The sequence below is a fragment of the Megalops cyprinoides genome, chromosome 20 (genome assembly GCF_013368585.1).
Source record: "Megalops cyprinoides isolate fMegCyp1 chromosome 20, fMegCyp1.pri, whole genome shotgun sequence".
Taxonomy (NCBI): Eukaryota; Metazoa; Chordata; class Actinopteri; order Elopiformes; family Megalopidae; genus Megalops; species Megalops cyprinoides.
Genome location: NC_050602.1, coordinates 12,965,830 through 12,993,751, shown reverse-complemented (window position 1 = coordinate 12,993,751; position 27,922 = coordinate 12,965,830). Strand labels below are relative to the sequence as shown.

The 27,922-nt window shown below is 47.4% G+C and overlaps 1 protein-coding gene and 1 non-coding gene across 4 annotated transcripts; both read right to left on the bottom strand.

Annotated features, from left to right (window-relative positions):
• Positions 1-308: 308 nt before the first annotated feature.
• On the bottom strand, positions 309-18,658 carry LOC118796030 (neuronal tyrosine-phosphorylated phosphoinositide-3-kinase adapter 2-like). 3 transcript variants are annotated; one of them, XM_036554863.1, is made up of 7 exons: positions 17,930-18,658; positions 15,487-15,713; positions 10,074-10,369; positions 5,738-6,793; positions 3,505-4,047; positions 2,957-3,060; positions 309-1,291 (listed from the first exon to the last, which is right to left on the bottom strand). In XM_036554863.1, exons 2-7 carry the CDS (start codon positions 15,681-15,683, stop codon positions 1,064-1,066), a joined length of 2,424 nt encoding a protein of 807 aa, XP_036410756.1. In that variant the 5' UTR covers positions 15,684-15,713; positions 17,930-18,658; the 3' UTR covers positions 309-1,063. The 3 variants fall into 3 exon arrangements, with proteins under 3 accessions (XP_036410756.1, XP_036410754.1, XP_036410755.1); XM_036554861.1 differs by lacking the exon at positions 17,930-18,658 and adding an exon at positions 15,844-16,257; XM_036554862.1 differs by lacking the exon at positions 17,930-18,658 and adding an exon at positions 15,844-16,257 and having other exon boundaries at positions 309-1,288.
• Positions 18,659-27,561: 8,903 nt separating this feature from the next.
• On the bottom strand, positions 27,562-27,634 carry trnav-aac. The gene has a single exon. It is a non-coding gene; the product is annotated as a tRNA-Val (tRNA).
• Positions 27,635-27,922: the final 288 nt, after the last annotated feature.

The following is a 27,922-nucleotide window of genomic DNA, read 5'->3' as shown; positions in this document are numbered from 1 at the left end:
ATTCTGGGTATTAAAAACACTCCTTTATCCCTTAGTTTTAACATACAGACTTTGGCTGGTTGAATTGTTAACATGGATTTGCCACGCAAAATGTCCTTTTCCTCATTTCAACACAGATCTTTCTCTCTCCCTCCCTCTCTCCCTCTCTCTCTCTCTCTCCCTCTCTCCCTCTCTCTCTCTTTCTCTTCCTCTCTCTCTCTCTCTCCCTCTCTCCCTCTCTCTCTCTTTCTCTCCCTCTCTCTCTCTCCCTCCCTCTCTCTCTCTCTCTCTCCCTCTCTCCCCCCCCCCCCCCTTCTCTCCCCCCTTTACTCTGTCCACTCTAGTCCATTAGCTTAAGTCAGTTTAGTCCTAAACAAATGTCACCACATGTTTAGTCCCCCTACTTTTCCCACACCCAGCCAAGCTAGTTCCCACTGGTGGCCAGGTCCCTTCTCATTCTTCATTTTCTGTGTGAAAACACAGTCACGGTAGTGCAGGAACAGGTGTACATACAGAAACCCTTCAGTGCACATTGCTGACGGCTAAGCATTCATCCTTGAACCCAGCGTTGTGCTCACATAGGGTTGCAGAACACCAACAAGACTGAGACCCAAGGTGCCAAAATATACTCCATTTAAAATAGTGCTTTTTTTAGATCACCACAGTAAACTCATCTTTAAGATTTTATAAAATGCAGTGAAGTCCTCACTGAACTCGATTGACATCACATCATTTTTTTTCACTAGATATTGATGCATATGAGTGTCCCTCAATATTAATACTAAAATAAGATTAGAAAAAGAAATTAAACATTGGATTCCTCTAAAACTACACTATCGTCTGTTGTTTATTCTGTTCGGTTTAGAAAATATCTAATAAGACTAAGCAGATTATATAGAATCAGATCAAATAGAAAAATATGAAATATAAACAGTAATAAGAAACGTGATGATCTGAACTCTCAGATGTATTTATTTGCTACATTGGACCACCCACTTGTCCTGTGTGCCCTCCTGCCCTCCTCTCTGATTGGCTCCTAGCCTTCCTGGTAAGAAGGGTGGGTAAAATGGGGGGGAGGGGGCTATCAGATGGCAGTGTCCCAAAAGACAGTGGTGTGGGTGGAGTAAGGGGGCGGCCCGTACTTCTTGCCGTTGCTCTTCCTCCAGCTGGGCAGGATGGGCATGCTCTCCTGCTTGCACAGGCCCCGCTCCGCCCGCTGCCGCGCCCTGATCTCCCGGCAGAGACTGCGCTTCTTCTCAATGGTCTCCATCATGGTGCTGTCCCCACACGCCCATGGCATCAGCGCCACCTGCTGGGGGCACAGAGCATTGGCATTTCCCACAGCAACATAAGGGTGTGTCGGGGGGCAAGCTTGACAGGAGGAAGAGCTTTGGTTGGTGTACAGTCCTGTGGAGGCTGGGCTGTGTGTGCGTGTCGTGCTTGTTGGTGCTTATTTGTGTGTCTGCACAAATATTTGTGGGGGGTTCCACTGTCATTTAGAACACACATCACAGCTGCTATATTCTCATTATTACTTGCGTATGCAGAACTGGAACACAAGCAGGTTAGTTACAGGACAATCAGCTCTGTAGACAGAGTTTGGTCAGCTTGGCAAGATATACCATCTTGTTCATTTGGTTATGTCTGTGATGGATGCAAGCTTCTTTTGCTGCTGATTTCACTGGTATTAAATATTACAAATATTTCTTTCAATATGAGAAATTTCACTTTCCTGCAGTCCTCTTGCAGGCTTCTAAATTGCATAGAAAATTACACTTGTAGACCTATATTGACAGTGAGAAGAAAGACTAATGGTATGTGGAGATATTTGGTCTCATAATAAGGTATTCAACGAGTTCCATCCATATGAGGAGATATTTAATCTATATATCCATATAGCCACACACACACTGACTATGATTTTCTGGGGTAGAATGTTAATGTGTGTACAGTTGTAGTGTATCCAGGCATTATTTTCGGTTTTGTTTTTTGTCTTTAATAAAGAAATTCTGACCTGGGAGCAGAAAACAATGGGCGTGAATCCTAAACATTTAAGAACAAAGGCTGAAGTAACAAGGCAGTAGTGTGGAATTATTAATAAGATTCATTTTTCTCTCTATCCACACACACATACACACTCACACAGACACACACACAATATACTGATCCGCCTACATTGACACTGACACAGACACACGGACAAAAGGACAACACCACAAGGAAGGGGTAAAACAAAGGGTTTCGCAAGGTTTTATTTTTTGCCAGTGTATTTTGTATATTTGCTGTATATTCATTGTATATTTTACTGTACATTTTACAGGCTGTGAGCTGAGCCCTGCGGTATGGACGGGGAGATGGACGGGAGGCATGGATGAGTATGTCTCTACGTGTGCATCTGAGTGCGTGCGTTGGTGCATGTGAGTGCATATTTGGGTGTGTATGTGTGAGAGTGGCCAGAGATTATATGTCCTCTGGTGTGCATGGTGCTGTGCGCGTTTGTGTGTGTCGGTATGTATGATGGTGGCTGGCTTTGGAATGAGTCAGATACCTGGTATCAACGGCAAAGGAGGTGACGCAGGGTGTTCATGCAGGAATACGCAATATAGGACAACAATAAAAACTTATTAGATAGAGTATGAGGTATTGGTGCTTCAAATACATTAAATAGATTTTTAACATAAACATCTTTATAAATGCAAATTAAGAAATTAATAAATAAATCAATAAATAAAAACAGTCATATGCTATAACTTTGGCATTAGAGGTGTAGAAAGAGTATGGCTGACTTCAGAATATTTTAACCTGATGACCCTAGACTAGGGGAGACCTGACATGTTTGATCACCTGTAGACAGGTAAAGGCAGAGGGGGGCACTGGGGTTTAAAGGTCGAGAGACAGAGAGGAAAGAATGGAGGGCAGACGCACAGGTGAGAAGGACAAGGTACACAGGGGCTCACTCTCCGTTGAACAGCAGTACCTGGCTTTGCTGAGCCTCTGGGGGCTGCCGCTGGGGGGTCCCCAACGGGGGGGTCACACCAGACGTGGAGGCCGAGCGGCCCAGCTTGGACACCGCCTTCAGTTCTGCTGGGAGAGAGTCCGGTTAGCTCTGTCATCTCTCAGTATATCCCAGTGCATCTCTGCAAGCCCTGCATGGCGCCCTGATGTAACTGAGTCTATCCCTTCCCAGCATTCCTCAGTAAATCACGTAAATTTGTGGTGCGTGTAGCATTTTTCGTGTGGTATTGTGGTGTCTTTTGGAATCTGTGCTCTAGAGACCGATGTATTGTAGTATACTTAGCTTCTGTTGCCTAGTCAGGTTGCACAAGTTAACTTGTGGCTGGGTTTGAACTGTGCTATGCTCACACTTACTGATCTGGGAGTGTTTTTAGCCTGGTCTGACACTGTTGCTCATTTAATTTGGATGGATACCCATATGTTCTATTGTGCTGAAAGTCGTTCGGGATAAGAGCGTCCACTAATGCATGTAATGTAAGGTAATGTATGTGCAAAGCTGGCTCATCTCACCAGAGCTACTGCTCCCCAGCAGCAGCGTGGGGCTGACGCAGGAGTGCCCGGGCCTGGTGGGCGTGGAGATCGACATCGCCACCTGCCCAGAGACTTCATCCCCTTCGTATCCCTTGGAGGACTCCAGTCCTCCGTGATTGACCCCCCGGTCTTTGCTGTCACGCCTTTGGTCCACGCTGTGACTCCCTCGGTCCTTGCTGTCACGCCTCTGCTCTGTGCTGTGACTCCCTCTGTCTTTGCTGTCCCTCCTTTGATCTGAGCTGTGACTCCCTCTGTCTTTGCTGTCCCTCCTTTGATCTGAGCTGTGACTCCCTCTGTCTTTGCTGTCCCTCCTTTGATCTGTGCTGTGACTCCCTCGGTCCTTGCTGTCACGCCTCTGCTCTGTGCTGTGACTCCCTCTGTCTTTGCTGTCCCTCCTTTGATCTGAGCTGTGACTCCCCCGGTCTTTGCTGTCCCTCCTTTGATCTGAGCTGTGACTCCCTCTGTCTTTGCTGTCTCGTCTGGGAAGGGCCTCAGCACTATGGCACCTGCTCTTGGCCTCGCCTGTGAACAGGAAAACATGTCAGCCGCGCAATCTGGGCAGATGAAGTCGAACAGATTACAGGTAGTGTCTTACATTGGACACTAGATGTCACTCTAGAGCTGAAGGCACTGTGAATCCCAGTTGCATGGCATTTTAACTGTCCACAGCGCAATATGTGGGGTATCAATGTGATGTGCAATTTGTAGTGGTTATTCAAGTTCTATAAACAATGCTTCTTTCTGAGAATAAAATAAATAGCGCTGCTTAGAATACCCTGATAACACCAGAGTTTTCCTGTTCAAATACTGAGAGAAAAAAGCTTGCACTTTTAAATTGGATTCGATAAATCGGGTCAAATTGCTCCTGATGGAGAGTACTCCTACACACAGTTTCTCCAGCTTTCTAATGGCATAGTCTGGCCATTTCCTGTCCCCATGGTACAATTTGGCCGTTATCCTCCTTCCTTTCTCACTGCTCCCCTGCACATAATGTGTTGATTCCACCATTTACACAATCATAAGGCATTAAGTAAATCAATTTGCAATGAGATGAAAGCTTTTGAATTATTCGGTGGCTAAATGAGCCCTATAACCTTCTTGTGATAATATGGGAGCAACTGGGCTCCTGTCTCCTCCTTGTTGAGTGTGGTGAAGCTGAAATATGGCATGCAATGTGGGGGCAAAGCTTGACCCCGAATGTCCTGAGCAAAGTGACTGCAGTGCACATTGAAATCCCACTGATGAAGACATGATTGATAATATGCACTCAGGACACTTTGAAAGTGCATTTCAATAACCTCTCGTTCTGTTCCATTAACCTGAGATTCATTAAATGCTTACTACCATTAGCGCATGAGAGCAGAGCCTAATTCATCATCTCTGCTCAGTAATGAGACAAGCTTTTAATCAGGGAATGAGCTCTGTGTGTGAGTGTGCTTGAGTGTGTGTGTGTGTGTGTGTGTGTGTGTGTGTGAGTGAGTATGTGAGTGTGCATATACCTCTGTGTGTGTGTGTGTGTGTGTGTGTGTGTGTGTGTGTCTACGTGCTTGTCCATATGTGTGCCTGTGTGTGTGTGTGTCTATGTGCTTGTCCATATGTGTGTCTGTGTGTGTGTGTGTGTGTGTACATGTGTCTACCCGCTTGTCCATACATGTGCCTGTGTGTGTGTGTGTCTATGTGCTTGTCCATATGTGTGCCTGTGTGTGTGTGTGATGCCATCCCTCCTTAGAGGTTTTCAGATATAAAAATAGGACATGCACTCTGTGCAGGCACCACCCCTGGCGCTGGAAGCTGCTACACTGGCTTTAGATAGAGGGGAAGTGGCCTCACAGCATCGTGTCCAATTACAAAGCCCCGCTCAGCTGTGCGCATACACTGGAGGAAGCACAGCCAATCAGAAAGAAGTGGCAGCTGGTGCTTGTTCTAAGAGTGAAAACACCCCCTGATACCACATAGCCATGGAAGTGGGAAACTACCCTGAGGACCAAGTGCAGCCATCAGAAAGTATATATCCTACATCTACAACAGACGCCAAAATAGCCTGATCTCATATCATCCCATTTCTAGCAGTGTTAGAAAATACAACCGCTAACACACAGGCGATAAAATGATTCATGAACTCATTGTACCGTGTAGTTCAATGTCATAATATCATCAGCTATTTTAATCCCCTGCAGTGAGGGTGTGCTGATGCGAGGGGCGAGGCACTCACTCTCGGCTGGCTCCTTGGACTTCCTGCCGCTGGAGGACTTCTTGAGCATATTGTGGCCCTTGGTGAAGAGGTTGGTGAGCTCGTCCAGCGGGCTGGTGGGCGTGCGAGAGCGCGACACGTTCTGCATCGAGCCGTGCGCGCTGGACGAGCCCGACAGCCGGGACGTGCCGTCCTGGCACGCGCCCTTCGCCGAGTGGGGAGGCACTGCGGAGGCACTGCGTGGCATTCCGCTGCCCACCAGCGTGTCGTAGGGCGGCGGCCGCTTCAGGCTGAGCGGCGTGAGGGAGCGGCCCATGCTGACGGGGGACGGGCAGGCCGAGTGGCTGCGGGGGTAGCCGTGCGCGGAGGACGACGACTTGTAGAGGGTGGAGGGGAGCGGAGGGGCGGAGGAGCGCCCCGAGGCCGTGATGGTGTGCGTGGCCGGCAGCTCCCTCTCCGCCTTGCGGTGGGAGGAGCCCTGGGATTCGCCCGATGTGGGCGACACCCCGGATTTGATGTAGGACACGTTCTCCAGCACGGGCAGCTTGGTGACGTCCAGCGGGGTCAGGGGGGACTCGTCCGAGTTCGGAGAGCACTGGGCGGGGGCCGGCGGGAACACCAGCAGGGGGGGCCGATGGGACAGCAGGTTTGGGAAGGGGGCGGGGATGTCGCACAGAGAGCCCCTGGGCGTGGCGGCCCGCGTGAGCTCCAGGTCCGGGATGGTGGGCGTGGAGCACTGGGACGGGGAGCCCACCTGATCCCACCTGGCGTCCTGGCCCAGGTCCTCGTAGGTGGGGTACTTCATCTCCTCGTAAACGGCCTCGCCCTGCTCCTCGTCGTCCCGCTTGAACTCCCGCAGGATGTTGCCCACCATCTCGATGTAGACGGGCTCGTCCTCGTCCGTGTCTCGGGCGGGGCTTTGCGTCTGCGATGACGCCTTCTCCCGCCGGGAGGCCTTCTTCGGCACGTGGTTCCTGATGTAGGACTCATCGAAGGAGGTGCTCAGCTGGGTGTTGGGGTTCCTCTTGGGTTTAGGGGGCGGAACCCTCTTGAGATCCTCGCTGCAGGGCCTCGACACTATGGAAGAAAAAAACGTACAAAAATACCTTGGTCATATGCACAGTTTCTTAGAATTGATTTAACAGTTTAAGCACAGAAAAAAGGTCTTTGCTGAAGGGCCAGGCCACTATTGGAAAAAAAGGTACAAAAATATCTTTATCATACACACAATTTCTTAGAATTGATTGAATAGCTTTATTCTGAACACAGAAAAAAGGATGCTCTCTAATTAGGATCAGACTTTTTCCAGTTATTGCTTTAACGTGTACAAAGTGGACATGGTGTAGAATTTAGAATGTCCAGAGTTCAGTGCAGTTTATTGTGCAAGGTCCTCTGAAAAGCATGTTTTAGTCATGAGGAGGAAGGCAGAGGAAGGCAAGGAGGAAGGCAGAGGAGCAGATTCCAGTGAGCTGCTGCTGTCCTGCAGAAGAGCATCACACAGGGCGAGGCGGGGTCTGCTGCTGCACACCGCCTCTTCCTGCTCTGATTCAAGGGGAATCACATGAAAGGGGAAACGACTTTTCATCTTGTGGCTGCGCAGCTCAAAAGAGAGGAAGAGCAGGGATAATTACGCACGTAATTAGCGCCACCCGGGGAAGCGGCGGTCTGACCGCGCACCTGGCACCCTCTGACGCTCCCACTGCTCTTCTCTACACTCCTCTACATCCGTGCGTACTGGCATCGAATGAAATGGGTCTCTGCTAAACGGACTTCTCCGTACACCCCAGCATAACAGGCAGACACACCCCTCCGCAACGCAAACAGAATTCACTCCGTCTCCTCTGCATCTCAGGGGGGGGCGGGCTCAGTGCGTCCTCTCAGGAGGAGACAGGAAAGGAGGAACATCTTGACCTCTTTATGAAGACTCCCTATCGGGCAGGGCATCGGTTTGGTCACACGTGCAGGCTGAGGTTTATGGGACATGGGAGGGGTCGGGGGGGGGGGTAGTCACATGATGTTTGCTACAGAGTTTGAGGTGTGCTTCAGCTCTGCTGAGCGTGACTGTGTGTGAGAGGCACCCCCGTGCGCGCACACACCCCCTCCCCCTACGCGCACACACGCCTCAGAGACAGCCGAATCTAGGTCACTCGCTCTTTATGAATGAATTCTGCTGCGAATGATCCCCGCGCTTCCCCCCTCCAGCAAAAGCAGCCAGGCCCTCCCTGTGAAGGACACCCTGACATCTCGCCGCTGATTGGCCAGGCAGCCATCTCTCCCCTGATTGGCTGGGCCATAGTGTTGGATCTCTATGGTGGAATATGTTTGTGAGGCGGTTGCTGTGCCATTGTGGAAGATGTTCACGTGCGTGTGTGCATGTATGTGTGCGTGCGTGCATGCGTGCATGTGTGTGTGCGTGTGTGCATGTGTGCATGTTTGAATGTATGTGTGCGTGTGTGTGCATATGTGCTTGAGTGTGTGTGAAACCTCCGCATATCAGGAAGGGTTCAGATGTAGGGGTTAAAGGGAAGAGAAGCTCTGTCATTTCAGATCACATCTATTCATTACCCTTACAGAGCCACCATTCAAAAATAATAAACCCCCAACCTGCAAAGTCAGCTCCACACTCTTCGTCAAGCCAATAGCTCTGTGGACTGTGGGATACAGCAGCTCTGAGTGCCTTCAATGAGCGTATGGATGATTCATACAGACATGGTAACGCTAATGGGAACATTAATAGGTAACACTTTTTTGTTTCTTGTTTCTTTTTTTGTGTCTTGTAATGAATTTCCCTTGCACATTTAATTGTTGTAAGACTGCCACAAAAGCATGCTATGGCAGGGCCCCTTATCTGAGCTGCAAATGAAGTAATATTTCCTCTGATTCTAAAAATAGATCCTCATATTGTACATAGCACTTGGGAGAGGAGAGAGGGGATACACACAGAGAGAATGAGAGAGAAAGAGAGAGAGAAAGAGCACGCATACACACACACACACGCACACATGTGCAAGCAGACCATTCTTGCAGTTAAACAGAACATAGCTTGGTTTCGACAGATCATCAGAAGGCTGAGGCTGAGCTGTCTTCTGCTGCAATCTCAGAGCACCTGAATAAACAGTAAAAGGGCAGTAATAGATGCGTCAGCGATCAGAGGGCAGTGAAACAGGCAAGAAAATCTGACCTTGACTCTGCAGAAGAGACAGTCTTTCACAACAATTCTTCAGCAGGGAGCCGCTGTCAAAAGTGACAGGCTTAATGGTAGCACGCTGAAATCAAAGTCTGTCAGAGAGGCAGGACCTGCTCCATTCAGGAACAGTGGAAACATGACCACAGGATAGATACATCCAGCCGTGAAGAGAGAGGCTAGCACGCTCCTTCCTGGAGATAGGGTGACGAATACTTACACTCCAAATAAACGAGGAGCACATTTTGAGCCAATATGTGTTTGCGTTTGTTTTCCTTTCAAACGTTCAAAAAAATCCTCTATGACCCAGATTCTTGGACAGCTACAACACGCAACGGGGCTGGACCGTTTCGTGGAAAATTAGATAAAAAAACATTTATTTGTATTCAACATTTTGAGCCATCGGATGAGGGATTAATGGCCATTTTAATAAAGCCCCATTGGCAGATGCTGATCTAAAACGAAGCGGAAGGAACCACTTGGGGATTTCTGCTCTGCAAGCCCTCTGACTTAAAGCTGCCGTTTTCACAAATATCAGCAAAGTTCCTTATAAAAAGCCTCTTTCATGTTGACCCTAGCAATAAGGATCTGCGGGAGCACTCACACACTGCACCTCCTTAATCAGGCTTTAATGTGGAATGATGCATTATAATTAGAATGTTTCCTTCCTCCCTCACCAGCTAAACCAGCAACAAAATATGTATAAAAGGCAGAGAATGCATCTGAGCCGGACTTTGGGAGAGTGAGGCTTTAAATGAGGATGTGAGTACAGGCGGCTCTCCAATGATGAAGGGGAATCCTATATGAATATCCTATATCGCTGGGAGATTTAGAGCAGAAGTATATATGTCACATGGTCTGCCCCTGGCAATGGCTGTGATGTAAACATGAATTATTCAGCAGGCGTAGAGAGAGCAAGGGGGCCGTACTGTCAGAAAGAAGCTATACACCATGAGACAGCTGACAGGCAGTTACTGGAGCTATACGCACACGCACACACACACACACACACACACACACACACATACACACACACACAGACACACACACACATTACGGACACACATGTATGCATATAGGCTACGGATGCACAATTCTGAACAATTCAATAACATGGCTAAAAGAGGACGGAGGTGTGACCGTGAGGTGTAAGTCAAATCACGCAAGACTCACCATCCAGCTCTTTGCCTGGCTTTCCCGAGGTCGAAACTGCGTTCACCGTCTCCGAGGAGATGCTCAGTTTGGTGTTGGGGTCCCGTCGGGGTTTCGGCGGGGGCTGCTTTCGGGAGTTGGGGTTACTGTCCTCGTCCCCGCCCCCGACGGAGTGCAAGGACTGTGAGCGCACGGAGAAGCCCGTCCCGCAGGGGTGGGGCAGCCGGTCCTGGGGGGCGGGCATCGTCATGAAGCCCATGCGGAAGTGTTTCCCTGGATACGCGCCGTCTGTCCCCCTCGCCACGTCCTCACCGATCCTGCCAGCACAGAGAGGAACATCAGGAACATCTAACATATATACGGGGTAGTGTGGCATAGTGGTAAGGAGAAGAACTTGTAACCAAAAGGTTGCCAGTTCAGCTCCCTACTGGGGCACAGCTGCTGCACCCATGGGCAAGGTACTTAACCTAGAATGGCCTCAGTAAATATCCAGCTGTATAAATGGATAACACGAAAAAAATGCAACCTATGGAAGGCGCTCTGGATAAGAGCATCTGCTAAATGCCAGTAATGTAATGTAATGTAATGTAATATGATACCAACAGTGGAAATAAAGCACACCAACATTAATGTGCTCCCCCTTTGCAATGGATCCACATTATCAGGGTTGCCATGACACTGACACCATGAGACCATGAGAACAGGCTTGAGAAAAGACAACAGTGAGGATGTGAGAGCTGGCAACCTTGCATTATTCAAATGCGCCTCTTCACACAAATGAAACAGATTCCCTTAACAGATTATGGAGTGCCCCCGGATATGAAACTGGCACCGCCCACGGGTTCCTGGGATATGAAACAGATCCACATGACTGCAGGGGGCCAGCTTTCACCATTTAGATGTAAATAACACATTCAGCAGAAGGAGCTCTGAATACATCAGCTTTTGTGCTTCATTAACAAAAACTGGCTGCAGTCACAAAGTAGCTCAGAGAGGAAAAAATTACTTTAACGGGGAAACAGTTGATGAAGACGTCAGAGGTCATTTTAGGAATATTAGGAAATGATTGGCTCCAATTCACCACATTACCTAGCCCTATACCTGATCTGTTCAATCTCGAAATTATATTGTAGCATGAGATCGCCACCTATCTGTCAGTGAAGGTAGAGAAAGCGCCACTCTAACAGCCAGGGTCAGACCACGCTAATGGAATAAACAGCTCTGTTATCCGTTAACGATCGGAGTGGCTGGCGTTCACCCGAGAGTAATATCTGTTAGTCACATTGATTCCTCTCTCACCTCAGGCACAGATCGTGTTGCCCTTATCAGAGATTCAGCATGGCTCCTCTCCAATAAGTGGCACGCAGGCTTATGAGCTGGGAATTATGGGTTTGTTTTGGCTTGCGCCAAAGGTTTCACTTATTAGGAGTAAGTGATCCTGATGAAATTGCTGTGGGACCATGCAGGACACGGAGATCTCTCTCAGGTGTGCTGTGTACACCCAGCATTGTTTCTGATGCTAAATCTTCTACCCTTTCATCAGTGACTTGGGAAAACCTGCTGTAGCTGTTGATACCACAACTGATTCCAGGTCAGGTAACCGGGGGCAGCTAAACTAGTTGGGCAGCCGTTCTAATTTTTGTTCTTGTTCTCAGTCTTGGTCTTGGTCACTGTTTTATTGTCTTTTGGATGGGCTGCTTTTGAAGTGTAGCAGCAGCTGTCCTCCTCTTAGGCCCAGGGTTAGACTGTTGTGTGCATTGAGCTCCACTGGGGCTGGAGGTCTGGACACACGCTGCTGGCTGGCTGACCGAAGGACAAGGGCCTCCACGGTCGATTAATTGGGAGGTGTTCTCCACACAGCCAGGAGGAGCTGGCTGTTCCAGGGGGCAGGCGTCCTCTCACAGACAGACACATGAATCATCCAGGTGTTCACGTGCGTGTGCAGGGCAATGCATGTCTGACCTACTGCCAGCTGCACAGCGGCAGAAATCTGGAGGGGAGGAGTCACTTGGTCTGAGCCTTGACTCTGCCTAGCAACAGGGTGTCACAGAACCCAAGCAAAAAAATCCCTCTACCACTCAGCTCAACACACACACACACACACACAGACACTCACACACACACACACACACACACACACACACACACACATGCCTGCACACACACACAAACACACACGCACACACACACACACACACACACACACACACGCCTGCACACACACGGGAGATTAAACACCCTCCACCCCTGACTCCAGGTAGTTCCAGACAGCTCTAGTCAGGCATCTCACAACAGAGTACACTGTTAGGGAGAATATTGCATCTAAAAGAAAATTGCACAAAAATATGCTTCATGTATTCCTCTAATCTTTCTTTATGAAACTCAGATATTAAAGTCTTCTCTGTGTCTCATACACAATATGAAATTTTTTTCTTTACTGGATAAGTGCACTTTACAATGACTAAGTCTGTAATGGTACACTTTTATATTAATAATGAGTGAAATATTAATATTTAAATGATATGCTCTGGACTGGAGGTTTGTCTCACCAACATGTCTTCACCGTCCAGACAAGGGAAAGAAGGGATGTTATCTTTGGTAGAGAGAGGGAATGATAGAGAAGCTCACAAAAAGAAAGCGAACAGTGAGTGATGTTATTTCACAGAGGGAGGGAACGTTGAGTGATGTTGTCTTGCAGAGGGGGTGACACTGAGAGATGTTATCTCACAGAGAGAAGGTGCAATGAGAGATTTTTTTCTCACAGAGGAGACTGTGAGAAAATGCTGTCATGGAGACAGTTTACCGAGATGTAGACAAGGGACAGTGAGAGCTGTTGTTTCACAGACAGAGGAGACACAGATGCACTCTCACAGATTGAGGTGACAGTGAAATATTCTATCACAGATATAGGGGAGAGTGAGAGAGGCTATCTCACAGATACAGGGGACAGCAAGAGATTCTATCTCACAGATAGAAGTGACAGTGAGAGATGTTGTCTCACAGATACAGGGGACAACAAGGGATGTTTTCCAACAGATAGAGAGGACAGTGGAGACGTGCTCTCTTGGAATAACTCGCCCTTGGGTGTGGGCTCTGGATTGCTCGGCAAACTGGCTCTCTCCTTCCTCCTGACATGCTAAATTTAGACTGTCCTTCTGTCTCCAGGCGGAAAGGTACACACGGTCGTGATTGGCTGTCTCCCTGAAGATCTGTTTAGTGGGACAGATCTGTGTGCTGGGAAGGGACCTGGGGTGAAAGGGAGCTGAATTCATCATGTGTTGGCATCATCTGTCTGCACTGAGGTATTCTCAGTGAGGCAACACCAATCAGCCATGTGGTTTAAAGCTGTGTGTGATTCATATTGATCTGGCCCCTGAGACTGGATCAACATCATCGGTAACACAGGGGCTACTACTCTAATCTTCCACCTAATCATTGCCCCCTCACCCACACACTCCTGGCACTGAAGAGAGAGGTATCTTCAATATGTCAGGAAGCACCTTACCTTACACTGGCTGTACGTAGACACTGTGATCCACACCTACAGGTGATTTTGTCAACTTGGCTTCAGAGGCTTTTGTTTGTTTAAAAAATCACATAGCCCTTCGTCATCGCACTGAACATCTTCTAGTACTGGCAAGCGTGACTGACTCATTGCATCAAATGCAGAATTTGCTGCTTATTCAGCACCAAGACAATTTTTCTCTCAGTAGATTTTGCATCATGCTGAAAATGCATTTGGCAAATGCATCACTGCAAGGCACTTAGTGGATGTACTGGGCAACACTCAAAAGCCCGGAGCCTTCTACTGTCTTGAAAAGGACACATCATATGGCAGCAAAGATTGTGAGAGGGAGCTGGCATGCAAACAAACACAACAAAGGCAATATTGCAAGTTTGTGTACGGAAGTTGTTGGCTGGCAGTTGAAGTTCAATCAGTCATGTGTTTCACACAACAGCTGGGCTATAATACTGAAATCCTGAAAGTGTGCTCTGAGCAACACTGAACTGTTAACTATAGCACATTTTAAAAGAAAAATAAGAATCAACCAAAAGGTGGTAAAGGTGGACAAAAATACATCCAAAATGAGAAGTACAAGTGGCAACCCTGCAAGCACACATACAAAAACGCTCACACACATACACACACATAGAAACACTCAGGCACACTCACAGAGCTCATTCCCTGATTAAAAGCTTGTCTCATTACTGGGCAGAGATGATAAATTAGGCTCTGCTCTCATGCATTAACGCTAGTAAGCATTTAATGAATCTCACACACACTCACACGCACACACACACAGGGGCCAGTGTGTCAGTGCAGCCGGAGAATCCTTCTCATTGTGTCCAGCTCTGTTTGCATGTGAGTGCAGCAGGACTGTGTTTTCAGACACAATAAAACTCAAAGACCCGCCTCATTTCAGACTCAGGGAGTGCTCCGATTGGCTGGTGGCTACTCCAGCTGTCACCAGGCAGAACTGAGGCCCCGCCTGCAAGCCCCTCACTCTTAATCTCAGCTTTGTAAAGGTTTTTTTTTTTTTTCTCTCCAGCAGTCACTGTAAAAAATGGGTCGTCTCATTGACCTACTTATGGCCTTCACACAGAGAGGCGGCCATTTCTCTGCCCTCTCTCCAGGTCCTCTCGGAGTGTGCTGTAGTACTTAACTCTGCCAAGAGCTCAACATCAACAATTTGTATTAAAGATTCCGCCACACTAACAGGACTGGGGACAAGGCAAGTGTGGGGGGGACAGCACACCTCCTATAGCTCCCTTTGCAACTGAGCCTGGATACAGTGTGGAGACAGAGAAACACAGGTAGAGACAGAGGAGAGTTGGGAGAGACAGAGAAGAGACTGGGATGACACAGAGGACATAGAGGGAGACAGATGGAGACACAGAAGAGACAGGGGCAGACAGGAAGAGTCAGATGGAGACAAGGGGAGACAGAAGGGGAGAGGGGAATATGGAGGCTCTAATTCTCAGACTGACTCAGAGTGTTTCCTGCCAAGACAGAATCTCTCGCTGCTCTCCATGATATAAAAGCCAAAGCTCTGTCCAGTTTTCATTACTTCCCTGAGATGAAGGATGTGCCTGTTTTGCCTGGACTTTGGCCTGTGCAAAACATACAACCAAAAAAGTACAGTGGATGACTGAAGTGCGTTCAGACTGGACAGGTACCCCAAAATCCACAAAACCATGCCACAAACCAACAGCTACTCATATCCAGCTCAGAATAACGTGAATCTGCATCTAAACAAGTTTTCCCCAGCACAAAGCCCACAAACTGCCTGCCTCTTGAGAGATGCAACAGAAGACACACTGGGGTCCTGATTAGGAGGATCTCAGGGTAGGGATATTCCCACAACATCCAGCTGATATTCACACAAAAGAAGAACTACAAAAATACAAGAAGAGTGTGGAGATTCATTCTTACCTTTTTATGGCTTCTTCCTGTTTCCTCTTTTTCTCGTTTTTTTCCTGCAGGTAAACCCAGTTTGTCTCATTCCTCACCCGGTCGCTCTCACGGGCGATGTCCGAGGCGTTCTGAATGACAAGACCGTCGTAGGCTCTCAGTCCACTGTCCTCAACATACTGGAAGAATCTGATGAAAGTGTCCTCTTCAGAGTTCATTGTTCTCCAAAGGCAAATGGGCGTAATTTTCTAAAAAAAAAAAAAACAATAGGAGAAAAAATGTTACTGAGGATGACATGATAATTCGTCTAGATTGATTTGATTTTGGAGATGAGACAGAGGTGTTTGGATGGTGAGGATGGTTACTTTGCAGAGTTACCTGCGTGGGCATGCATTTTGTCTCACTCTGAGGTACTGCATGCTGGCAGATATTTTCAAGTGTGGTGTAAACTGATGAGATGATGGATTCAGCTCCCTCTGTCTCACACTGTCAGACAGAGTGTTGTTTGCATGAGTGCTTGTGAGAGGCAGAATGATGCCTTTCTCCGTGTGACAACAGAATTAGGATGTTGAAGGTTGGTGTGAGAGAAAATAAAAACACTGTGCGCGTGGGTGCGAGAATGAGGAAGCTACCCCCTGCATAAAAGAGTGAGAGAGCTATCTGTGTGTGCGTCTAAGGCTGTGAGAACACTGTGTCCATGCACGAGAACACTGTCTGTGTGCACGAGAGTGAGAGTGTTGTCTCTGTGCGAGAAAGAGAGAGAACGCTATCTCTGTATGTGTGCGGGAGAGAAATGAGATCTGTGGCGTAAGTGTGTTTCTGTATTTGCTCTCCCGTTGGCTACACTGGTGCCATGCAGCACTCTGATTGGAGGAGTGTAAGAGTTGCATCATGTCAGAGACAATTTCATCATGCTATCTGCCCCCTAGAGCATTTTTATTACATTCAGTTACAGGCTGCTACCATGTGCCCATCTGACAGAGAGGCAATGGCTCAGAAATAGTAATAATAATAATCATCATTATCATCACTAGTAGTAGTAGTAGTTGTTGATGTAGTAGAAGTAGCGATAATAGTAGTATTACAATTTATCATCTAGGGTGACTGACACAGCTTATATTTTATGTAAGATTTTGCACAGCTGGATATCCAGCAAAGCAATTTGGGTTAATACCTTGTTCAAGGTTACAACAATAGTGTCCTACATAGAATTATTTCTTATTATCCCATCTTGCACCAACAACAGATAAGGTATGGTGAAGTAATTGCCCATGAGGCAGAAGATCAGGGTTTCAATCCCAGGAGGCCCTCTCTGGTTCCCCCCTCACCCTTATTTGCTAGAGTATGCCATAAGCACGAGTACCATGAGTATAGCATAAATATCATATACCATCATTTACCATAATATACTATCAATATGGTATACCCTCAGATACCATTATGTGAAATCAACATTATATATCATCATTATATCATCACATACTAAGGGTACCAAACCATCAACAAACCAGTATATGCTAAACACATCAGCCACCACATAGATCAGACATCATCAATGCCACCTTACTGTGTATTAAACAAATCACAGTATCACTATTTTTATAGTAGTAATAAAAATATAAATCCCCTTAAGATGTCATATTAATAACAATGTTGTGGGTGGGATAAATGAATGCACTGATTTTTATTGATTTTTTCTTTCTATTTTTAAGGCATGTAGGTATTAAAAATTGAGCTCAGTATGATCCACCCACATCTCAGAGCAGCGTGACTGTTTACCACTGAGATGTTCTGATTCTCTTATGCTGTATGGGGGGGTTTGTGTGTGGGGAGGGGGGGGGGGGGGGGGGGGGTTGTTGGAAGCCTGCCAAGCAGGGATCACACAGCTTCCAGAGAAACAGGCAAAGAGCTACTATGCATGTGTGTGTGTGTGCGCGCGTGTGTGTGTGTGTGTGGGTAACCACCCTGTTAAAGGTCTGTGATGACTTGGGTTTGGGGAGAGATTTATTTCTGTTGATTTCCAGAGGCATTTTCCTGTTAATCCTCTAAGCCCCTCCCCCCCTGCAGCTACCCGTGCTGACAGTCATCCAGTTTATCTGATTGTTTTTCCCAAAGTCCCGGTGCCCAGCTCCTCTCTCCTCCTCTCCTCTCCTCTCCTATCCCCTGTTCTCCCACACTTCTCCCTGCCTGCCTTCGCTCACTTCTTCTGCAGGAGTCGCAGCTGTGTTCTAAATATGGAGCATGATGAAAGTGTCACATGTATCCAGGCAACAGCAGCCCACGGTGAGGGTGACAGAGGGAACGCTAGGCTTTCATGTGAACCGCACTCCTTTCCGCTGCGGTGGAAATTCAGTTCGCGAAGCACATGGTCGTTCACACACAATGACACAGAGGGTGGGGGACAACAGGTAGCACGCAGGTAGGGATGAGGTTCTGAGACAGGTGAGAAATCAGGGGTACTCACAGAAGGGGGTCGGCTCCCTGTAGGCTGAGGAGGGGAGGTGAATGGGTGGGATGCCTCCAGGTGACGAGCTGATGCCGGCCGCGTAGGGGCTGCGTCTCAGAGGCAGGTGGCCTCGCAGCAGCCGGAATGTTCTCGGAGAGAGAGATCGTGGAGTAGTTCCTGAGAATCCCGTGGCGGCGTAAAGAGGCGGGGGGCCATCTTTCGGTCACAGAGTCCGCAAAGCACAACGTCCCCCGCAGGGGCTCTGGTCCCCGGTCCGCAGTGGCAGGGGACGGCTCCCGTCCAGCCCGTGGGTCCCGCGCCCACGCGGGCCCTTCTCCTCACAGCTCTGAGCGACGGCCCCCCGAGGCGCCAGCCCTCGCCTCATCTGCGCACGGCCCCCGCCGTCTACAGGCGCGGAGCGGGAGAGGAGCGGCGTCCTCCCGGCACGGCCAAACGCATCCCCGCCGCTCGTCACCACGCCAATCCTGCTCGTCCCTCCCCCTCCTGCTCTCTCGCTGCTCCTGCCGCTGCTCTTCCTTCCCGCGTGGCGCTTCTGCACGGAGTTCCGCTCGGGAGAGAAGCCGCCTCGCCGCCCGTACGGATCGTTGGGTCGTTTCCCCCCCCACCAACCCGGCTCTCAGCTCATCCGGTCTGCCGGCGCCGTTCAGCTTTCAGGGACTGACTCAGAGGGATCGGGAATCACGAGGCGAAGAGGAAGCCCACCTTCCTCTCTGCAAACCTCATCCTTTCTTCTCTCCCTCCCTCTCTCTTTCTCTTTCTCTCTCTCTCTCTCTCTCTCTCTCTCCCTCCCTCTCTCTCTCCTGCTCTCCCTCACAGCTCCCAGTGCTCTCGCACACAGGATTTCAGCACCACAGACAGCTCCATCAAGGCCTGCGGCAGGGGGAGGGGGGAGGGGGGGACGGGGACGGGGGGGGGGAAGCGGAGGCAGGGGGCGGGACTTATGACCGTGAGCTCCGTCGGGCGGGAAGGCAAATCCACGGCCAGCTCAGACCTCCTGTGCCAGCGCGGTGACCTTGTTCCAGACGCGTTCCTCTCTCCCACTCCCACAGATGACAGCGTCACGTTCCCCTGTCTGCCTGAGCTGTGAGCCCCAGCCTCCCCTGTCACAAACAGGGCTATTTAATTCAGCATATGGGGAGATGCAACCGACCAGCATATTCGCACGCGCGCGTGTGTGTGTGTGTCTGTCTGCCAGACCAAGGGCACAGCTGAGCTTTGTTTTCTCTGTCTTCATCTCATTAATCTGCCATGCCAAGACCCTCCCCACCTTCCACATGCTGCTGTACAGGAGGTTTTGACTGTCCAGCTCTCAGCAGATGGGTGTCACCAAGCAGGGGACCCCCCCTGCCTCCCTACAACTGACCCGGCCTCCCTCCACCTGACAGGGTGGGGACACGCCGATCTGGGGGCAGGACCACGTCGAGGAAGGGGGCCAGAGGACTTGGATCCCTGCTGAAGAATGAAATAAAGACAAAACCAGGATTTCCCTCCAAAAATACAGTTGTCATATCCTAGCAGGGCCCGCCCCTCCTGTTTCACTGATCCAGATTCAGTCCCAACAGCACATGTGAGATGGGGACTGCAGGTATATATGTTAGGGGTGGGTGGGGGGGGGGGGGGGGGGGGGGTGGACGCAGGTGTGCTTGTGGTGTTGTGGTGTACAGGAGTCTGCAACGGCGTGTGTGTGTGTTGGGCGGGGGGGTTGTCCCAGCTCTCTCTAAGGGATTAGCCCTGTCAACACAGAGGGATTAAGAAGGCAGATAGATCTGTTGTTTTCAGCACCCTCCACCCCCTCCCCCCTCCTCTCTCCACCCCCCCCCCCCCCCCCCCCAACGCAACAGTCTTTGTGAGCGAGGCTCAGACCAAACGTTCGCCTGTGCCATCCCGCCTGTTTCGCAAGCTGCGAGACCCCACCCCCCAGCATGACATCACCCACCAAAATCAACAACTGTTTCTCCAAGCACACTGCTGGGAAGGGGGTGGGGGGGCGGGGTAGTGTCTACTCTCCTCCCCTCCTGCCTGCACAGTCTGCAGGGTTACCATTGTGTGCTCACCCCACAAAAGAAAACCCACTTCCACCCTCCACCCCCAGCCTTTGTAATCTTGTACTCGTACTTTTGTTAAGGTTAAGACATGGAAATAGACTTGGGTTTTGAAAGGCTTTCGTAAGACTGGCTATATCATTATGATGATTTATGGTTCTGCAGTCTGAGAAACAAAGGCTGTTAATTCCAGAGGCAGAGGGTTCTTTTTCTCTCATTGAGAGGACAGTGCTGAAATATTGAAGTTGTTCGTTGCATATGTATCTCTTCTTTCACTTTAGACAACAATTACCTGCATTGTTTCTACAGTATATCCACATGGGCATTGATCATGGGCTGCGAGTGGCAAGTTACAGTCTTTTCGAAAAACAGTTGTGTTGTTTCGGCCAGAAATCCCCCCTCTGAAAGTGTGAAAGAGGTTAAATTTAGATTCGAGAGGGGTGGGATGAGAGCGCGAGGGAAGTGTCAGAGTGGGTGAAGAGGGGAAGGAAGTTCGGAAGAAAAGGAAGACCAGATGTATAATTACTGCAGCTGGGGGATGCAGACATAAGTGTAAGGAATCACCCCTCACATACACACACGCACGCGCACACACACACACACACACACACACACACACACACACACACACACACACACACACACACACACTCCCCTGCCAATGCTACTGAAACTGCTCAAACAAGAGAGCAGGTGCACCCCCCCCCCCCCCCCCACAAACAATCCCCCCATTCCCATATAAACAAAATTATACACACACAGTAAGCACATACCCCGGCTCCTAAAGGAAAAGGTTTTATCTAAACATGCAGAAAAGTGTTGCTTCACATTGCATTACTCAGTTCATTGATCAGTCACGCTCATCAGGGTTAAACAGGCATCCCTTGCTGCACAGTAAACCCTATTCCTGCAATTACTGTGTGTTACAGCTGGAGACAGCCTCCAGAAAGTAAGGCTAGCTGTCTATATCCACCCTAACAATTTGCCTCAGAGTGAGAGGCAGTGGAAAAGAGTGGGGACTGAGGGGGGAAATTGGCAGTGCCCTGGCAGTGAGGGGGAACTAGGAGGGACTGAGGGGGGTTAGGGGGTGCATAGGACAGTAGGGTGCAGTAGGGAGTGAGGTTGCGGGGGGGGGCAGTAAGCAGTGAGGGAGCAGTTGGAGGCAGTAAAGGGCCGTAAGCAGTGAGGGGGCCTTACAAGGCACTAACCAGTGAGGACAGCGTCTGCTTTCCTGCCTGAGGCCGGCATGCCTCACCAGAGACATTTGGGGCGCAGGGTTAGCAACTGACTGTGGGTGACTCCACATAGCAGACAAAGGACACTCAAAACCGGCCCTTCAGCACACAAAGAGCAGTAAGAACAGTCCCACTTACGCCTTTGTGTTCTGTTGAAAGGAACAATTTGGGGTCATGACTGCGGTTAATGAACCATACTGACAGAGGACAATAGTGGACTGAATGAATAATGCTGAGAGAAAGACAGACATAAGGAAAGAATGTGAGAAAGAGAGATAAGATTATTGTCCCTTTTGTGTCACATTTTTGCTGTGATAACCTAATGTCACATGTCAAGGACAATCCTCCTTATGGTGGTAGAGGTGGTACTCGAGGGGAAAGACCATTGCTGGATTCCAAAAGTGCTAAATTGCATCCTCTCCTCAATTCCTGCATCCTCCATGACCCCATTGATAACTGGTCACACACAGACTATTCAACTCCCTAGGAGACATCTGAAGGAAGCACGACATCTCTCTGGTTGTCTCCTCCAGCAAGAAGATGCATACATTATTCTCATATGGAAGAGGATCTGTTTTCCAAGGACCTGTAATGAAAGACAAACATGTCACATTCCTAACAAATAACGTGATAAAAACACATCTGTCCTGAAGACGGAGCGGATTCCTGCTAAATATCATACAAATTTTGACAATATTTCATTTAACAAGAATGTTCTACTTCGGCCATGGCATTCGGTACCTCCTATGTTTCTTCGTGCGATTTCTTCCTCAACTCCTTGATGTGTTTTGACAAGGAATCAAGGAAGAGACGCAAGGACTTGCTCCTAAAGTAACGGAATGTACCTCAGGGAAAGGACACAGACAAGATGCACAGCAGCTCTGAGACATTAAGGGTTAAATCAAGGAGAGTCTCGGAAAAGCAAATGTTTCAGTCAGGATGGAAGCTCTGGATGACATCATGGTACTGTGTCTGGGAGACAGGCGGCTTGCTAGTCTGACCTGATCTTCGATTATGACTTTTCATATTTTACCAACAACAGCCAAGAAAAAAACCGAACAGCACAATTTAATCTTGACTAAAATGAGAAATTAGAGCAGCGTGTAGCTGAAAATTTCAAGCATATGCTGACAATTTCAATCCCAAAATGTGTAGAACATAATGCAGATGGGTGCATAATGCAGTCTGTTTATAAGAACCACATCATTCTAGGCAGACTTCCAAACAAAAGGGAGAAATCAATGTTTACCTTTTAAGCGTTTCTCTTATTGAATTGCGAAAAGTCCTTAGCTGAGTCCGTCAGAAATGGAAAAAAAAAACATATTTGAACAGTCCATTATTCTGAGCAATCCAAATGAAAAATTTAAAAAAGAAACATGACTCAGTTTTATTCAATTGAATGTGATTTGTTGCCACCTTTGCAGTTACAATGCATTGTGCAGTCAATGTCCTCAGCTACACTAAAGAGTATAATAATAATTTGAGTCATGTTAATTGGGTGCTGTCGTGCTCTGCCTTCTGGCATTCATTTCCATGATGTGACGCCTCCTTAGTTCTCCTTAGAATCTTAGACAGTGTAGGCTGTGGAGTGCTTAATCTGTCAGATGTGTTTCTTTCACTGGTCTTAAGATTGTGGTGAGATTCAAGAAGGCGTCGTGTTTCACCTGCGGAAAACATCTTTCTCAGTCCCGCCACGTTATTTTGCATACGGGGGACACCTCGCTAAACTGCACAGTTTTATGTCAAAATATTCTACCTGCCAAGTGCTTTGGTAATTACTGCAAGATAAGAGATGCTCTGGATTCAGATTCGAACAGCTTTTTTCATTAATTATTCATGCTGTCAATGACCCCAAATCTGTTCTTGTAAGTAAAGTTTTTAAATCACTACATGCAGTTTACCCTTACATCAGTATGTCTTATAACTGGGATGCACTGCAATACTGAATGGCTGCTCCTTTTTCCTGCAGGAGCATTACTTTTTTATAAAGTTCTGACGGACAGACGTACACCTTTACTGGAAGTGTCTGGTCTCTGTACACAAGGGAGATCTTTACCACCAGACCAGGGCCAGACGAGAAAAGGGGCCAATCCAGCGGAAGACCTCGCCCTCTGTTTCCCGGATATCAGCAGATCAGCGGAGCTCTGGCACATCTGTGTCAAAGATGGGTGGGTTTCATTAAAATTTCAGACTGGTTATTTCCACATCTCTGACTCCCTGGTGAAGTAGAGCAGAAACTTCTGGAGGAACCTTATACTACGGTCCAGGAAACCAGCTCTCCCAGCCCTCCGCACACTGATCACCCTCTGACCGCAGACTCATTGCAATTGCTGTATGAGTGTGAGTCCCTCTCGCACCAGGCTTTTCAGGGTTTTATGGAGCCATAAATCAGAGTCACAGACGTGTCTCCTGGAGGGTCTTTTGGAGATAGTGGTGAAGTTTACTGCAGTGGTTGAACTGTGACACACCATATAATGTCTGAGGTAAATGAAAGAATTTAACTCCTTCTCTCCCCATGGCATCATGGGTACCCCTTACATACCAAGCCACCCCCTCCACATGCCCTTGCTAGTCAAGTCAAGGGGGTTGAAAAGGAGGGTCCAACAGCAATAATCCTTTGAACAGGCAGCAGTGGGTTGAATCTGGGATTTTACCCCCAATAATCCTTTAAATCTACAGTTTAGAAGGGTGGAATTAATGGGTCAAATCCTCTTCAGATGGGTGACTGCACAAAGACTGGAGATGCATGGAGGAACTACCTCATTCACCACTGTGGGCGTAAGTGCACAGAAGAGAACTGTGCTGCAGTTATAGGTAACAGAGATCTGCACTGTGGTGAAAAGAATAACTGAGAGCACTCATGGTCATCCCCGCCCCGAATCTTAAACGTAACACCTTCAGCAGATGGAAGAAGGACAATCTACATTCGATTGGAATAACTGAGAGGGAGAGAGACATGCTGTGGTTATGAGAATGGCTGAAAGAGATCCGCGCTGTAGTTAAGGGAATTAATGAGAGTCCTGTGTTGTGGTTAAAGGAATGACTGAGAGAGGTCTGTACTGTGGCTACAAGAGTGACTTAGAGGTTCCGTCATGACCATCCCTTCTCTGAATCTACAAAGTAACACCTTTTGCAGATAGAAGAACAAAGCTTGTGTTGGAATCAGTGCCAAAAACAGGTCCATTAGCACTACTAAGTTTTCAAGTCACAATTTAACAAACACCGAAGACACAACTCAATTTTATTTATTATTATCACCGAGAAAGGATTAAAACACTGAAGAAGTAAATGCATAAAACTAATAATAAAGCATGTTCTCGACTACATAGCTTCCCTGACTTGTATTTCAAAGTGAAAAAGATTTCATAGTGTCTTTCAACAGCAGCTCTTTGTGGGGCTCCTCCTCATTTGGGAACAAGAATCTCGCTATCCCAGTTTACTGTGTCCTTTGTGGGCATGTAGTATACCCTCTGGGAATGTAGTGTTCCCTCTGTTGAAATGCAGTGTACCCTCTGTGGGAACATAGAAAGCCCTCTATGGGAACATAATGTACCTTCTGTGGGACACAAGTCACCTTCAAACTGTAGCTGCAGTCTTTGGGGTGCATCTGCAGTCTTTGAGGCTGTAACTGCAGTCCCCGAGGGTAAGGCTTCAGTAGGAGAACAACACACTTTCTGAGGCCATAACCACCTTTCTGTGAACTTCCTCTTCCTCCCGGTGGATCTGAAATATTGATGAAGCGATGGGAATCTATTCATCTCCCAGCACCACCAGCTCTGGGCCTGTTTTATTAGAAAGACTAATTTCTTGTTATGGTGATTTTTCATTAAAAAATCCTGTACATAACATTAAATTGTTTTATCATAGAATAGACCACTTCAATCATTTCAGTGTTGCTGAGTGCATTAGATGTCTGTTAGGAAGGTGGCCAGGCATTAGCTGCAATCCCAATAGTACTCACACCTTCAAGGACTAATGGCTACATACAAGGCCCTATGAGGAATGATGGGTGTGATTCTGTATGGTGAAAGTATTCCAGATGAACCTCCTATCAATATATTATGGGTTTCCTCACTGTCAGCCTTTTTACATCTTGAGTGTAGGGTCTGTGCAGAATCTCTCATTTCTTATGCCTAGAGAACTCTTACACCTGCCCACTGTACCTCTAATGTCACTGGCACAGCTGAACTCGAACCTGGGCCATATGGCCCAACCTACACTTTGAGCAAGCACCTTAACCCACTGAGCCAGCTTATGAAACTGCTTTAAAACAAATACAGAGGTTTTAGCCGTGCGAACCCAGCACAGCCCTGGGCAGGCCGTGAGCTCCATGCTGGTTAAGATGTATTACCTTGTGTTACTCTTTTTACATCTGCAGGGGTCTGTTCCTCAGCATAATTTTATTTCCTATCTGTCTGGCTTTCGGGATTAACCTTCCCATGACCCCTGGTCGAAGCCTGATCACCATCCACATCAACCTCACAGAGCAGCAGACCAAACATCTTGCTACACGCAGCCTTCACGGAATACATGTGCAAACTCACACGCGGTACTCTATGACTACAGAATGTACTCCAAGGACACACATGTAATGCACACAAACAGGATATCAGTTAAGCGTGGTGCCTTGGTAAATGTCTGCAGGTTCAGATCATTGCAGGGGCACTGTTGCCGCACCTTCAAGCAAAGTCATTAATCTGAACTTAATAACTACATGCACACCTATTGGTTTCTCTCACTGCCCAGACTGTAGTCACAATTCACAGACTCTTCCCACACAGAGATCATGCTATATGAAGGATGGTTTGGATTAATTCAAATCCCTGCCCACGCTGACAGCTTCCTATCAGAGTCTTATGGTGACCATCCTGTCAGTCAGTTATATCCACATTGATTTCAGTGGTGATGTAATTGGCTAAAGAAGTGAGAGGTTGGCAGAGTCTTGTTTACCGCAGAGCTAGACCAACTGCAAGGCTACTCACACGCATCAATGCAGGTAAAGCATCACATGCCCATCACATCAATGGGACAAAAAGGCGAACAGCAGAACAGCGCCCCCTGTGGGAGGGTACTACATGAGGGCGTTTTGTTTGTTGGAACTGAGCTTGAGTCGATACAATATTCCCCAAATTTTCTAATTGTGGGGAAAGTTATCCAAAAAGTAAAAGATCTATGCAGAATTGCATGCAATGTGTTTCTGATAATATTTTTAATTTTCAGAGAATCTGAGTTTTGAGCTCATGAGTCTGCACTGCTTAATGTCTTATCCTGCTTAACGCAGAAAGATTAATTTCTCAAAGTCATATAAAGCCAGGGAAAATATCTGACTGCAAACGGATAGCAAATGGTTTATTACTGTGATCTTAGAATGACCAGGGAAAATGAACTCCATTGCACCGTTAGCACCAATACGACTTTTCTGAACAATTCAGTTGAAAGTAAACACATTATTTTTTTAAAGAACTGGTGCGACAAATTGGGTGATCCTCCTCTAGTTCAATGAACAGCACATGCATTATTCATTGCTGTAGTCCTTTCAATGCGGGGAAGGTCACCAGCTAGAGATCACATTTTGGGCTTCTTTCTGAAATACTTATGACACAACATATGGGTATTTATTCATTTTGTTAAAAGCTAGATTTTTGTGTACAACAAGTAGCAACTCTCACATGATGTAAGCACACCAATAAACAGCATTGTCCCTTATGTTAAACTGTTTTTGCTTTGATATCATGAATGATATTATGCCCCCTTTGCGTGATATCATCTAATCAGATCTTTCGGACTCTTTCCAGCAAGAATCAGAAACTAGTACACGAATGTGTTGACCGCATATGTAGAGCAATTTATTTAAAGGGCAGCCCACAAAGTGTTTTGAATAATATAGGAAATCTGATATATAGTAAATATAGTAAATACTCAGAGTTGTCACGAGCTTCTGCGCCCTGTAAATTTGTACTTCTGTGCTCCGTGTAGAATTGACTTAAATAAGCCACAGGAACTATAGAATATTGGCGCCATCTGCTGTTGATATTGGTTATGCTCTGTGCAACTCCAGTTGTTTTTATTACACCGTTTTAAAATTGTCTGCATGTTTAATGACAATAAACATTAAACATGCATAATAACAATTATTCCGTAATTTAGCTGTGGTAATATTTAACATAATATAAAAAGTGGCGTGGAGACATAAATGCTTACATATCCGAGCTTAGTCATTAACGACGCAATATTGTGACACCTAATACGACTGTTTTGTTCTCTTGTAGAGCTCTGCCACATTATGCATCAACTTTAATTTTTTTCCTCTTTTGCAATCAAGCAGAAAAGTAACACAAAAGTATTACCACCGTGTTCCCGCCCGGTTTCGAACCGAGGACCTTTCGCGTGTTAGGCGAACGTGATAACCACTACACTACGGGAACTTGCGATTGACTTCATATGGGATCGAAGATATTTTCACTCACGCACCCTATAAACAAAGTTTCTTTATGCAGGTTTTTGTTTTGTCAAATTCCATTATCTTGTAAATGTAACCGAAGTGTTTCCTATGGGGAAAACTACAGTCTACAGTTGTGTTTACTTGCATGTTCTCAACAATCTTGCTATTGTTTCCTCAGCGAGGTGAGAATTGTCATGATTTTATATACAACCCGCCCTCAGACCGTTTAAAAACCCCTAAAATTGCAACAGCATGTCTGACATCTCCACCT

Excerpts from the sequence above, each read along its gene's own strand:
- LOC118796030 (XM_036554861.1), bottom strand. Across the intron at positions 6,794-10,073 it reads GCCAGGCAAAGAGCTGGATG|TGTCGAGGCCCTGCAGCGAG; the intron begins GTGAGTCTTGCG and ends TTTCTTCCATAG. Across the intron at positions 3,061-3,504 it reads GCTGGGGAGCAGTAGCTCTG|AACTGAAGGCGGTGTCCAAG; the intron begins GTGAGATGAGCC and ends CTCTCCCAGCAG.